The sequence below is a fragment of the Cottoperca gobio genome, chromosome 16, assembly GCF_900634415.1.
Source record: "Cottoperca gobio chromosome 16, fCotGob3.1, whole genome shotgun sequence".
In the NCBI taxonomy this organism is placed as follows: domain Eukaryota; kingdom Metazoa; phylum Chordata; class Actinopteri; order Perciformes; family Bovichtidae; genus Cottoperca; species Cottoperca gobio.
Window position 1 is genome coordinate 12,026,898 of NC_041370.1, and position 13,999 is coordinate 12,040,896.

The 13,999-nt window shown below is 39.0% G+C and overlaps 2 protein-coding genes across 2 annotated transcripts; both read right to left on the reverse strand.

Moving 5' to 3' along the window:
- Window positions 1-3,628: 3,628 nt before the first annotated feature.
- On the reverse strand, window positions 3,629-6,907 carry LOC115020782 (protein FAM8A1-like). Its single transcript, XM_029450726.1, is given in 6 exon segments — window positions 3,629-4,566; window positions 4,669-4,808; window positions 4,951-5,074; window positions 5,213-5,333; window positions 6,416-6,884; window positions 6,887-6,907. Coding segments are annotated over 6 exon segments (1,020 nt in total). The 3' UTR covers window positions 3,629-4,421.
- Window positions 6,908-9,055: 2,148 nt separating this feature from the next.
- fabp4b (fatty acid binding protein 4b) lies at window positions 9,056-10,271 on the reverse strand. Its single transcript, XM_029451346.1, has 4 exons — window positions 9,951-10,271; window positions 9,590-9,765; window positions 9,400-9,501; window positions 9,056-9,270 (listed from the first exon to the last, which is right to left on the reverse strand). Exons 1-4 carry the CDS (start codon window positions 10,021-10,023, stop codon window positions 9,217-9,219), a joined length of 405 nt encoding a protein of 134 aa, XP_029307206.1. The 5' UTR covers window positions 10,024-10,271; the 3' UTR covers window positions 9,056-9,216.
- Window positions 10,272-13,999: the final 3,728 nt, after the last annotated feature.

Below are 13,999 nucleotides of genomic sequence, written 5' to 3' on the forward strand. Positions count from 1 at the left end.
GCAAACATATTTTCAGGCCAATTCTTACCCCTTAGTTTCTCTTCAAACATATATACACAGCTAATGCACATTGGATAATGTGTTAACCTTAAGCAACATTATCTAAGAAGGAGAGAAAAAGCCTCCATAGTTGTCTTGACAATTCATTCCTTAAGCAGAAATCTACTGTGTTAAAAAGAACACACAGAAATCTAATGTTATGTCACAGAAAAAGGTTATGAATGCTGTACTGCTCCCCTAACACACATACACTCTCATGGTCTCTTTAGGCTTCTACATCACTCATCCTGAGTTTGTGATCACCTCATATCCACATCTATTTATATACCAGGAAAATTAACTCCTGCACATGTAGTGTACTATAGTGGAAAAGTTTATTCATATCGTACTCACTCTCACCTGTTCACTTAGAAATCACTTATTTCATAACTTACTGGCATTGTAAATGGAAGTACATCCCAAATGGGACAGTGTTGATGGGATGCCCACATCCAGTTTAAATTGGCTTAGGGACTATATGGAACTTACTCCCCAAACATATCTGTGACTGTACCGATCTCTCCATGTTCAAATCTCAAATCAAAACTCACCTCTTCTGCTTTTAATGTGTAATTACTTCTGTTTTTTAAATGTTGATGTCCTGTTTTTTAATGTAATTTTGAATCGTATATGCACCTGTAAAGTGTCTTTGAGTACCTTTTAAAAGTTCTTGATAAATAAAATGTATTATTATTATTATAATAATAATAATAATTATTATTATTATTATAATTATTATAATTATTATAATTATTATTATTATTATTATTATTATTATTATTATTATTATATAAAAAGTAGCGGGGTAAGGGGGGGACTTAATTGAGGCCCTCCCCTAGCTATATTAACCTTTTCAATGGACTCTAACCCAATGACTTAGATAAAAACACCCTCCTCTCTAATATCTCAAACATAATAGGATAATATAACAGTATTGAATTGGTACAACTTGTTTAACCATACAAATGTAAGGTGCATGAAGAACTTTAAATGGTGTACAATGTTTTACTTCAATATGTAAGTAACATTTCTCCTCATTTCACATTAGAAATGATAGCAAACATAGAATAGTGCGCTCCAAACATTTAAAACAGAAAACACTTTCAGCTAGTAACTGGACAGTGATTACCAAATGACAATTTCAGAAGACCTTCTTCCGCTGCTCTTTAGACTACTCTCCCTTCATCAAAAAGAAAAATACAATCCTCTCCTTGTTTTACTCACTATCCCCAATAAAATGTTTAGTGTAGTACCTTCATATAAAAAGAAATTCAAAGAATGTAAATGGAATTGTTAGTCCTGAAAGTCCTGAAAATAATAACTAAAATGTGTGTCTCAGAGTGTTCACATGTATGCATTTATACACGTGTGTGTGTGTGTGTGTGTGTGTGTGTGTGTGTGTGTGTGTGTGTGTGTGTGTGTGTGTGTGTGTGTGTGTCGTGACCCGTGAGCAGGTGTTTGCTTCCATCCCCAGTCAACAGGTCTCCTCCTCATCAACAGCCCTCTCCACTCACTCAGGCAGGAACCAGCCAGCCTGTAATTACTGACTTTACTTAAAAGGAATACCATCAGGCCCAGACACACTGGCAGAAACAACAACAACACTGAGCAGCGTTTCAGTTCACAGCACCTTTCCACGACTTTAAAACACCTGGAGCCCGCTGCTGTGTGTATTTAAAGAGCAGCAGCCGGCTGACATTTTAGTTCTTCTTATGAATGAATAATTACTTTAAGGACACACATTGTATCATTCAAGAAGAATACTTTAGTCCAGTTGAGCCCAGACTGTTTACCTTATCCCTCTGCCATGTATGTGGCTCTGTTCAGACACAGACACATGGCTGTCAGAGAAAGCTGTGAACCCTCCATGCTGCCTGCAGAAGTCTCCCTTGGTAAAAGAGACAGAAATGATGACAGGAACTCAGGCTGGCTACCTCAACAACTCGATGCCGTATGGCATGCCATGTGGCAGCAAGGAACTAGATGTGTCAAGCATGGCATTAAACAACAGCCAAAGAAAATGGGGAATTAAACAGACCAATCATTTGCACAGAGTTGCAGTGAGGATACACTCACCTCTGCTCATTCCTTTATGTCTGAGTTCACATTCTTAGTCTAGGGTGAAGAGCAGGAATCAATTATCTGCATTGCCGTCATTAGTGCCACATTTGGATTCCTGTTCAAAGAAACATGGATCATCTTTACAATGATCTAATTCAATTATTTGTGTTTTTTTATAATTACTCATTGCTATTTGTTAATTCATTACAAGGGCTGTGAGGTTAATTGCAACATAGTTTCACCAAGGGTCCGTCATAAATTGCAGTAATTATTGTTCCCCTTGAGCTCTTCTAAAATCTTCCTCCTGCACATTCCCTTTGGATACGAGCCAGAGCATGTCGATGCAAAAATAGTTTACAAACATGCCTCAACTCCAAACATCAATATTCAGTGCAGTAATGGTGGTGGGTAGTGTCTGCCCACACTTTTCTATTCCTCGGTAAAGCCCATCACAACTATGAGTTATAATATTCCGTTGCCTACAGTAATGGCATGGTGCATGGCAGCAGCATGTGGTGGTGGTGGGTTTGGGGGGGGGGGGGGGGGGGGGGTCGCTCTGTAATCTGGGAGTACCATCTGTGGCTGTCATCTGAAGCTGCCACTTAGTGGGCCAAACACAATCACCATGTCAACACTTTGCCAACAATTAGAGCTTCAACAGCCCTCTCCAAGTATAGGTGGCATGTTATTCAAAGAAGGAAAGGAGAAATGTCTTGACACAAGTGGATTCAGGCTGACCCTCAGTTTAGATTTTAGTAGAGAATGATTTGCTTTCTGGGCAGACGGTTGACCGTGATTGACTTTCTGTGATGATAAATGAGGATCACACACACATTTTATAAACTGTATGCAGGTAAGTGCTGTAGGCTTACTGTGCGTGATGCATCACCCCTGACAGAGTGACGTCTGTGTGACCAACACATATACACTAGGTGGAGCCAAACTACTGTAACTAAGAAAAACAAGATCACTCTGTGTTCTCTAATATTACGTACTGTTTCTACAATTTCATCTTCTTAACTGGAAAAACAACAAAGCATCATATTTTCTTAAAGACATTAGGGTGGAATATATTTCATTGTAAAGTGTAAATTTGGACACAATCTTACATTTACTTTGGCATACTGTCCACCAAGCTTCCAAAGCAGCTTCAATGCACCCTTGCATGAATTATTAGTAACAGCAGTGGAGACTTTTCAAAAAATGTATTTGATTTTCTTTTTTTTTTGACAATAGTGGTGGAGAAAAATTCAGTTCAAAATCTCCAGAAGTTCTTTGGTTGAGATTTGTTGAGGGTTCTGTGACCCTTGTGCCCTTTATGAAAACCTTTGCATTTACTGTCCACTCATTTATTCACCTGTGTCTCTCTGACTAGTATACGTATATGGTATATGGGATTTTACTAATTAAGTGATTGACATACAAAATAAAACTATTACCAGTTCCATCATAACCTAATATACTGTATGCACCCGTTACATGAGGTAAATCTAATCACGTCAATGAGTCTTAAGTTAACAAAACATAATAAAGGTATCAATTCATTAGTACGAAAACATTGTGAAAATGATCAAATAGCAGACAAACTGCTAAAAGACAGACATCTCAAAACATGCAGGGACATAGTGGTGGTTTCATTTAATCTTATTAAATGCAAAAACTGTTAATCACATAAAATGTGTCATACGTTAACTTTTCAGTCACACACATGCTGTCAGAGTAAAAGGAAGAGCAATTGTGAGCACGGTTTACGTTTCCTTTCAATACAATTAAATGTGCCTTAAAACCACAGCATTTCACCATCTGTAAAACATAATCATAAAGCATCACTCCTGCCGATACCAAGGTCAATGACTCAAAATTGAAAAGTCTGGGCATACAATTCTTAAGAAAGAAAATGTAATACAAAGAGATACTGGAGGTATAATCTCATGAATGCATGATTAGCGACTTCAATACTGAGTGACATGAGACATTCACCCTTAATCTGGAAGATTAGTATTTAAAAAGAGGCAAATGTTGTGTTAATCAAATGGTGGCATATGCCATCATTATTCCTGTCTTCAAATGAGACATCAATTTGGCACAGGAACAGTTTCTGAAAGCAGCATGTAGAAACACATGCAGAAATACAGTCTGTGTCCGAGACAAACCAAACCCAAGTTGTAGGGAATTGAAATAGTTCATACTGATGTGTATCAAACTCTCTGCAACCAACGTAATGCTCCTGTACGTTCTGACGATAGCTTAAAAAGGCTTTTTTAAACACACACAGTGCCTGCTCAGTATTAATGTAGGACTCTCTTCTGGGTTCTTCTGCGTCATCTGATCCTGGAACGCTTAACAACAATTGTACCAGCTACCATATCATACACAGTCCTGTTGTGCTGGAAGAACAGAAGTGTGATGAAAGCCGGGAAAAAGAAGGCGATTGAAAAGTTCTTGTTCAAGGCTCGAACAATTGATCTGCAGAGGGAGACAGAGACAGTGGTTACAATACATACAGGAGTGAGCAACTTGGGTCGCATTCGTTATGAAAATTCTCAGAGATTAAAATGAACTACTCACGCAGACAAAGAGACATTATTTGCTGGCACTACAAGCACCCTGTTAGGCTGAACCAGAACTGATGAGTCACATGTAACAACTCTGAGTCCAACGAGAAACTTCCCTGGAGTGGCGCCTCCTGCTCCCCAAATGCACACAATCTGAAGGGACAATGGTGTCACTTAAATGCATGAAGGCTTTTCCAAAATGTACAAAGAAACAGTTGACAGTTAAGATTGAGACCACTGTTTCGTCTCACCTTTCCTGTATTAGCATGCAGAAAACTTTTACACGAGTGCTCACCTCGTAAAAACACACTAATATCCGATACACAAGTGCAACAAGCATCATTTTCTGTAGCTCCTCCATCGATGTGTCCTCATCTATTTCCTCCACTATGAAATGCATGGCGAACTTGGAAACATCCCTGAAAAACAAAGTAAATTATTTATTTTATATTGATGTTTATTCTATTACAGTTTGGTTTTGGCTTTTTTTTTAACACAGGCCTAATTATTATTTCACGGCCACTACTACTACTACTTACAGAATGAAAGAAACTCACTTGATTCCACTCAGATGCATAATACTGATGATTATGGTTGCTTTAATGAAAAACAGTATGAAGAAATCCACCATCTCAGCCAGGAGTCTTTGGAGAGGTGAAGGAATGCCATACTCCCGACCTGGTGATAAGTCAGAAAAAATAAAATTCAAGCAGGTACAGTAAACTATATGACCAAACACCACAACATTACACACATAATGTTTGCATTGCACAGCACCTTACAACTCTGGTTTCCAAAAGTGCTTTATAAATAAAGTTTGTACTTACTTACATGTGTGTTCGTTAAACATTGTCATTCTAATAATGTTCTCATATGTGCTGCTCTAAGAGTCTCCACTCTTCTAGGGAAGCTTTCCACAAGATTTAGGAACCAGGCTGCATGGATTTGGTCTCATTCAGCCACAAGAGTATTTGGTTATGTTGGGTGATAATAAGGCCCGGCTTGCATTCGGAGTTCCAGTTCCCATATGTGTTCAATTAGGTATTTAACGTACGCGAAACATCATTTGGTATGGTTATTCTTAGGTTTTGTTTAGTACTGTTTATAGTACGAAAATATTTACCTAGAACTTATTTGCTTACACGCTAAAGTGCACATTGTGTCCTGTAGCTCAGAATCAGATTCACCTTGATTGGCCAAGTATGTGTAAACATACAAATAATTCAAATCAGTTTATTTTATTTTTTAATGTACATTAAAAAAGAAAAAAAAAACAGCTATAAACAAGGCCTACAAAGTTGGCAAGACAAATTAAGAAAGGACAGGACTACTATGTACACAAGTATGTCAAACAATGAGTGCACATATTAATGTTTTACAAAAAACATATGTATATAACAGTCACCAATGACCAACAATACAATTAAAGTAAACCGTCTGTCAAGTGTTCTGTAATTTGTAAACTATAAACATAGTGCAAAGAAATGACTGAATGGACATGGGTACATGATTGTGTACAGTATGTTTGCACATGTATATATGTACACAGATAGCTTGCATAATAAATGCAGGCCCGAAGTTGGAACAAGTTACTGTGTACTGTGAATCACGTCTCAGACCCTTATACACGTTAAAAACTATGTTAAAAATATAACTGGAGTCTTTGTTTCTGGTATCTTGCAACGATAAGTGGTTGTCTGTGCCATCACATGTTGACAACCTGGGCACTAGACGATGAGCTCAGAGCCTGCAGCTTTTACCTGGTCTCTGTGCATTTCCATTCTCCTGCGGCGGCTGCTGTGGCTGTGCGGCCACTGCAGCCCCGCCAGCGGCTTCACCTGCCCGGGAGGTGGCGGCAGGTGGATAGGGCGACATCGGAAGCCCAAACGGACCATTATACCAGCTCTGAGAGTTGATATCAAGCTGTGACGTCGACGTCCCACTGTCTGACTGTAAATAATAAGGGCAGTACATGGCTGACGCTGCCATCCAGCTCTGCCAGTTGACATATCCAGTGTAGTACTGCCACATCCACCCCTGCAGCTTCTCGCAGTATTCCGTTGTGGCACGGCATTCACCGGCGTCTTTCTTCCCTTTGACATTGTTCTGGCTGCCTATTCTTTGTGTAACCTCGTCCACGAGTGGCTTAACTGAGTTAGCAAAAGGTTTATTTTTTTCCTTATCGACTTCCATGTTTGTGTTTTCTTCGTCAGCCATGTTTGATGATGGCGCAGCGTCACGTACGACGTCATTCCGGATCATTTCATTTGGACAAAGACAAGATAACTGTAAAGTGAACATTACGGTCGAATAAACATCATTGTTGGGAAATATATTGACTTAAAATGAATAAGTTATTTACTTTCTAAAGACAGTCAAATTCTCATAAAACTCTTGTCCTTTACACAAATAAGTGTGACCCCTAACTTTACCCCCTTATTAGAATATTGTGGTACTGTCCAATCATTGCCTGCTATTCAAGAATCAGCCGCAAGGGAGCAGCATTTCTGTGAGATAAAAACTGCAGTGAGATTATGACATTTGTGGTCTTTAAAGTCACATTATGTAATCATTCAAATGAGCATGCAACGAAGTAGTGCAGCAAAACGCTTCATAATGTTGGTTTTGGTCTTGGATATATTTAGATGAGGCCACCTCCATCTATTATTATTAAATCATTAATTAGTATTTAAGCGATTAGTAGATCATTGAAAATTGTTGTAGCCTGGTTTTGAAAACAATTTGTATTATTTGTCACAAAACATTTGTTGGATTAATAACTCCGTATGCTGGCTTCTACTCATACTCACTTTAGGTCCTGGTATCATTTAAGGCAATTTGTTATTATTGTTGATGTATTATATAAATTATTAATCAATAATAGCTAATAGAACTATATATTTTTTGATAATATGACAAAAACTAGTTAGACAATATTTTTTGTGCAAAGTCACTCAGTCCTTTTTAAACAAAGCAGCTAAATTGAACAGGAACAATTTCTGTGAATTCCTCAGCTCGTGGTGTGTGTTTTAAAGGGTAAAACCATTTTCAAAGGAGGTCTGCTTCTTTAAGCCTTCACCCACACACTCTACTAAGTAAGCTTAATCCTTAACAATAGGGTATTCATAAATCTAAAATGATTTTGGGAGAAATGAATGTCCTCTTAAACCTCTCAATGTGTATTTTTACATGCAATTTAAGGAAAATATATTTCATTTAAAATTAAACAGAACATTTAGATATTTCTAGAAAAATGTTTGTATTCAAAAACATTCATATATTACATTCAAAACATATGCAAAAACCCTGAAACAATACGTGTGTGTATGTGGCATGTTCTTATATAACGTGGCACTCTAGATAACAAATCAGCTTTTTATTAGTCCGTACTCAGTTTCCTGAGCACCACCCAGGGTCACAATCATTCACTAAAGTCTGGAAAGCTCTGAGCAGTTGAGCCTCAACATACTGCCCCATAGAACCCTAATTAACACAAATTATGTGCACTTGCTTGAACTCCACGTCTATGCATCCAAGACAAAAGGGGCTTGGCACAAGAGAGGTCACCGGTCTAACCCCAAGCAGGGATTTGGCCTTCCCACCTCCCATTCACCCACATGAGGGCTGCTCTAATATGACATGTTGCTTTTCCTGGTTTGAACAAAAGGTCTCTGTGAAGCCCCCTGTCTACTTCCAATAGCTTTAAAGACTAGAAGAATGGATTGCCATTTAAAGGGGTTTTAAGATGTTAACTGGCCATTGTATCAGAATGTTACAACCCCTCACATGCCTATGAGTACTAACAGGCAGTGGGGCTTAATTAAAATAAACCCAGAACGTACGCACATGATTAGTAAAATATAGGTCAGTGTTCTCATTTGCCGAGATAAGTTCTTGTACATTTCTGATCTCAGGTTCTGTAAGCATACAAATGTTTTTTTTGTGTCAACAAAACTAAAATCAAGTTAAGGAAATATGGACATTAGTTCCCCCAGCAAGTGTATACTAGCATCATGCTAGATTGTTGCATGCTACTAGTATGCAACAATCTCTCAAAGACTGGACAAAGTAAAAAAAGCATAAAATCTTGACATTTGAACCCATACATGTGCACACAATGATGGCAGTGTTAAGTGTCCCATTTATACTAGCAAGTCTTTTTTGTTGAAGTAAAAGTAACATTGCATTTGCTAACTTTATTTAATGCACAAAATAGACTTTCCCCATGCTTGATTTTTGGTTCCTTTTAATATTAGTCTCCTTTGCGTGGTTTCTTTCAGTAACTATGTTTTTATGGCCGTTTTGGCCATGTCTCCCTTAAATTAGAGATTCTTAATCTCAATTAAACTCTCCTGGTTAAATTAAAAACATTAATGCACAACTATTAGATTGTCACAGTTCAGACTTTATTGGCATGTTTGGCAACAGCTCAGTGCATTTGGCGAAAATATATTTCATGTGAATTAAACTTAATATTCTAGAAAAATGTTTGCATTAAAAAACATTCATATATATTACATTCAAGACACTGGAGTCTGATCTAAACAACTTTGAGCTTTAGTTAAGCTCCTTTCCCATAGATCCTCACTGCAACCACGTCATCCATGACACATTTCTGTTGAGACAATGTTTAAAATGTTAGAAATCTTTCATTATACTTTCAGCCACTTAACGAGGAACGCATAAAAATACCATCCACAAACTACATAATCCTAATAGCATAATTGCTCAGTTAATTACTCACAGCTGTTAGTTTCCCATCAATAATCTCTCGTTCTAGTGTCGTCTTCTTATCATCCCATGTCTGTTGCTGCACGAGTTTGCCATTATCAAGAGTGACGATCGTCTGACAAAACAAACAAAAACACGTTTGGCAGTCAGAAGCACAGTAATGAATCTATAAAAATAAGCCTGACAGACAAAAGATGACCCACCTTAGTATTTCGGCCATCTGCAGTAGTCTCGTCGAATTCTTCGCCTAGCTTGAACTTGATCTCTGTAGTCTTGAAAGTCGTCTCAGAAGTCATCGAAATGATCCCAGCATCGTCCACGTTGATCACCAGGTTAGGCTTTGCCAAATTGCCCATTTGCCGGGTGGCGAAGCCCACACCTTCAACACAATGAGAAATCAGATACTGTTAATTGTCTGAGGCTGTGTAAATGATGCATGGATGATTGACAGAAGCTATATACACATTGCCAAGTTTCCCACCCTTACATTTGGACTTTTAACCGATCATTAGCACCATCCCCTCAGTTTACAATAATGTGAAAAATAAGTAAGTATGTCCATACCGATTGCCTTCATATATTCTTCAAAGTTCTCACTGGAAACCAGAGTCCAGGTTCCAACAAACTGCTCAACCATGATGGTGAAGATTAATCCCAGTTTGGCACACAAACAAAATATATTTCAGAGTGTCCGTTTTAACCGGTGAAGCGCTCAGAGTCTGATGCTCAGGGGAACCACATATTTGAAGCCTCGTCAACCACGTGTTTGATTCAGGGATAACCAATCAACAGGAGGCACCGACGTTGCCATGGAAACAATCGGATTAGGGGGCGTGATATATTAATCAGATTGTCATGATGGTTTAATCGTGTTTGATTTATTGAGGGAAAATCTGAATTTAGCCAGAATCTGCTGACTTCAGCATTAATTCAAGAGGTTTAAATAGTGGGTTTGTTTTGTGGTTGCATGACGCCCCTGCAGAACAAATATGCAGACAAAAAAAAATCAATAACTGAACAATATTAACAAACATCTTCAGCAGCCAGATACACAATGCTTCATTGCGCAAATAAACAACATTTCACGTTTATAAAAAATAAAAATAAATAAAAAGTAAGAGTAAGTATGATTAAATAAACGATAGCAAGTCAATATTATATTAATTAATTAAATTGAAAATGTGCAAACATTTGTATGTGAAATATACCAATTTAGAGTATGAGGTTCACAATAAAACTGAGTTAATGTTACATTCAAATTTAGCTATAATGTATTTTCCCACAATTGCAACAGAATGCCATTTTCTATTTAAAATAAATTCTTGGAAATATGGAAAATGTCACAATACCACCTGCCACCAAACAGCATCACGCCCTCTGAGTGAATGGCAATACTGGCTTTGACCAGTAGATGGCGCCTGTGAAAAGCAAATAAAGTAGTTATTAGAGGTACTGTTCATAACTGAGCATTTTTAGCACACTTTGTAAAATATGCACGTGTTGAAATGGATCCCCAAATAACCCTAACCCTAACCTAAATAAAAGTTAAACATTTGTCAATGTAATAATACGTTCAGTTCCATGTAATCTTTTCAGCTTTATTAGAGCTTGTACATTGCATCACGATTGAACTGCTTGACATTCAATAAGAATTGTGAAAGTCAAGGTATTGTAAGGCAACCAAAACTGTGCTACAACACTGCAGCAGAAAACAATCAGATATCAGTGGGTTTGTATCCAAATGTCAGACTGTCGTGTACTGCCTCCCAATGGTTTCAGTAATACATTACAGTAGGCCTTATATGTGGCCTTCTAAAATACACAACCCAAAATACATAACCAAAGGCAAGCTAGTTAAAGTTGCAATTGAGACAAACCGAAAATACTAAATCAAAAATTGCTAAAGTTTGTCTTTTCATTCTACTGTTAGCTATCCCGATCTAGTCCAAGGCTTCTAATAAGACAATATTTCCTGACCAAGGGGTCAAAAAGAACAGACTCCGTGGGTGTATAAGAGACAATATTTCATTAATTTATGTATTTATTTATTTATTCAATCCAAATCCTCTCTATGAAAGCCAGTGCAATTCAAAATGCAGACAGTGAACGCAGACATGGTGTTCGTCAAACCATTAAACCAAATAGAAACAGCACGTAAATCCCTTTTCTCCATTTGGGTTGTCTGTTGAGGCGATATAAGAGTTCATGAGTGCTGCTGAGGGTCAAAGTGAAAGAGTCTACAGACAGAAATGATTGGAGATGCTCAGAGCAAATCAAATGCAAATCATATGAGTGCACTGTGAAATGTTTCCTCAGTGGATTAAAATGGATTCAGTAGTTACATCCTGCCCTGGCCGCCTCCTACTGTGTAATACCTTCACATTTAGCTCTAATAAGTCTTTCAGGCAATATTTGGGAGCAAAATGATGCCGTATACAACCGTGAAAATGATTTGTCACCGTCTGCAACTTATACAATGGTTGTTAAAACATGAAAGCCTACAAATGTAGGTCAAAAGAAACTATTTTTCAGGAATTAGTTTAGCAAACGCTGCATTGTCTGCTTTAATGGATAAGTGATGTCTGCTTGGAAGCTTGGTTTATAATTTGATATCAGCTGTCAATATGAAACCAGAGAAACTAGAATCAATGCATGCCATATAAAGAGGCTGTAGTGAGACTGTCACATGGGTGCAATATTTGATTTCATGGTCCAAATGCATTAATTATTCATTAACTTCAATGGTGGGCAGTAATGATGTGATAGGCAAAGAGGTCGGGCTGTGATATATCATAGAATGTTGTTTACGAAGCCAATAAGCCGATTACTTGTTGTTCTGTCACTCGGGGGTTTTTCTGCGTAGGCTACATTCAGGTGCCATCCAGCAGGCGCAGAGCCCATCTAATGAACATGAACTCTCACTGGCAGCCACAGAGAAGTCCTTTCCTCCTGGTTTTCATCAACACTTCAGCCCCCATTGATGGGAGAACAGTGGCCATGGACAAAAGCTGTATATACTGTACAAACACAGGTCTGAGCGGCAGCACACTGACTCATTCTTCAGTGTGTGTGAGAACGGAGGGGGACCCCTTTCAGCTCCTTTGTGTTGGTGTCTGTCAACAGTGTAGTTGGAGGCAGAGCCCATTGTGGCGGCCAGTGTTTCGTATTGACACAGGGCCTCGCTCAGCTTGTTCCCAGGGTCCAACCTGAGGACTCATGAATAATGGAGAGAGGATCCTCAGGGCCAAGGGGGAGTTTGCCAGTCTGACTAGGCTCGTTATAACTCCAGCTTTATGTGCCAGCAGGTAAAACTGCGGTCACAGCTGATCATATTGTGAACTTTGCTGCAACTCTCTGCAAACCAATGATCTGAGACTGTGGGATCTGGCAGAGAAGCGGTGCGCAATAGTGTACAATAAATTAAAAAGAGCAAAAAAACCTTTCTATAACACCTATTTCCAGATTGTGCAAGTCTTTTTCACTTCCAATCTTGTTTGAGTAGTTTCTTGTATTCCCCTCTCTTCTAAGCTTAAACTGTCTTTTCTATTCTGAGTAAGCCTTTGCCCGAGGTAGGGGATATATTCTCTTCAATGTAAAGATCTGTGAAAGTCTTTCAGCCGTGTCTTTCATGTACTGTAGTTAAGACATGTCTGTTCACTTATTGAACCAAACACCACAGATTATTTAATCATTTTAGGGAGACCTCCTGCTGGCTTGTCTGGGAACCCTAAAAAAAGTGATTTTTAATTTCAAAATGTTTTTCATGACATCTTTTGCATCAGATTTGAACAATAAAAGCAATCAAAAAATACCCATGGAGTAAATACATAAGAATTACAAAGTAAGTTTTAAAGGCCTGTTGCACCTGAAAAAAAGCTATAAATGTAGAGTAAAAAAAAAGATGATAGGGAGATATGTTCAAGTTTGCCACAGGCAGTTCAGGTCTGGTTCCCAGCAGGTCGCAACCATCTGCTGAGAGGCTCCACGACCTGAGCGACGTGCCCTCTCCTCTTTGCCTTTTTACTCGGCTGCTGGAAGAGGGGGAACCAGAGGCCAGGGTGGGCGCCAATCGTTCTGCACCGCCAAGATGAAGAGTGTGTGTGTGTGTGTGTGTGTGTGTGTGTGTGTGTGTGTGGCGGAGGTCAGAGAGGTGCCTTTTGCTTGTGTGCTTTGAGCTGTTTCATCCTTCCCGCTTTGATCTTCTCTCTCATCCCTTCATCCCACACGCTCCCTGCGCCTCAGGCTGCTGGTTTGCAGCACACCGACGGTGGGGCTGGAGAGGCATGAGGGGGGGTGACTGCCTCTCACAGAGACACTGCTTGTTCTGTCTAAACCTGGAGAGGTGGTGCAGGGAGAGATGCCCATGGTGCACATCAACCGGGTGCAGAGGGCAGTGGGCGGAGGGTTCACCAGGAGCTAAAGTGATGCATACTGTACAGTTCTCTGTTCCTGTTTTATGCTCTCTTAGATCCCCCAACAGTGGGCTGGAATTCTTGTGTGAAAAACAACTGCCACAGTGCTCAGAGGGTGACCTCCTGACCCCTTAGAACATGGGAAAGTGCACCCCTCAACTGGTAGTTATATACAGCCTGCCAGAGTCATGAGAATGCTTG

What these genes read in the sequence shown, in the direction of transcription:
- fabp4b (XM_029451346.1), bottom strand. Translation starts at nt 10,023, where the DNA reads ATGGTTGAGCAGTTTGTTGGAACCTGGACTCTGGTTTCCAGTGAGAAC. An exon ending in CAGATGGCCGAAATACTAAG is followed by an intron (nt 9,502 to 9,589) that starts GTGGGTCATCTT and finishes TTGTTTTGTCAG; the next exon opens with ACGATCGTCACTCTTGATAA. An exon ending in TTGATGGGAAACTAACAGCT is followed by an intron (nt 9,271 to 9,399) that starts GTGAGTAATTAA and finishes TTGTCTCAACAG; the next exon opens with AAATGTGTCATGGATGACGT.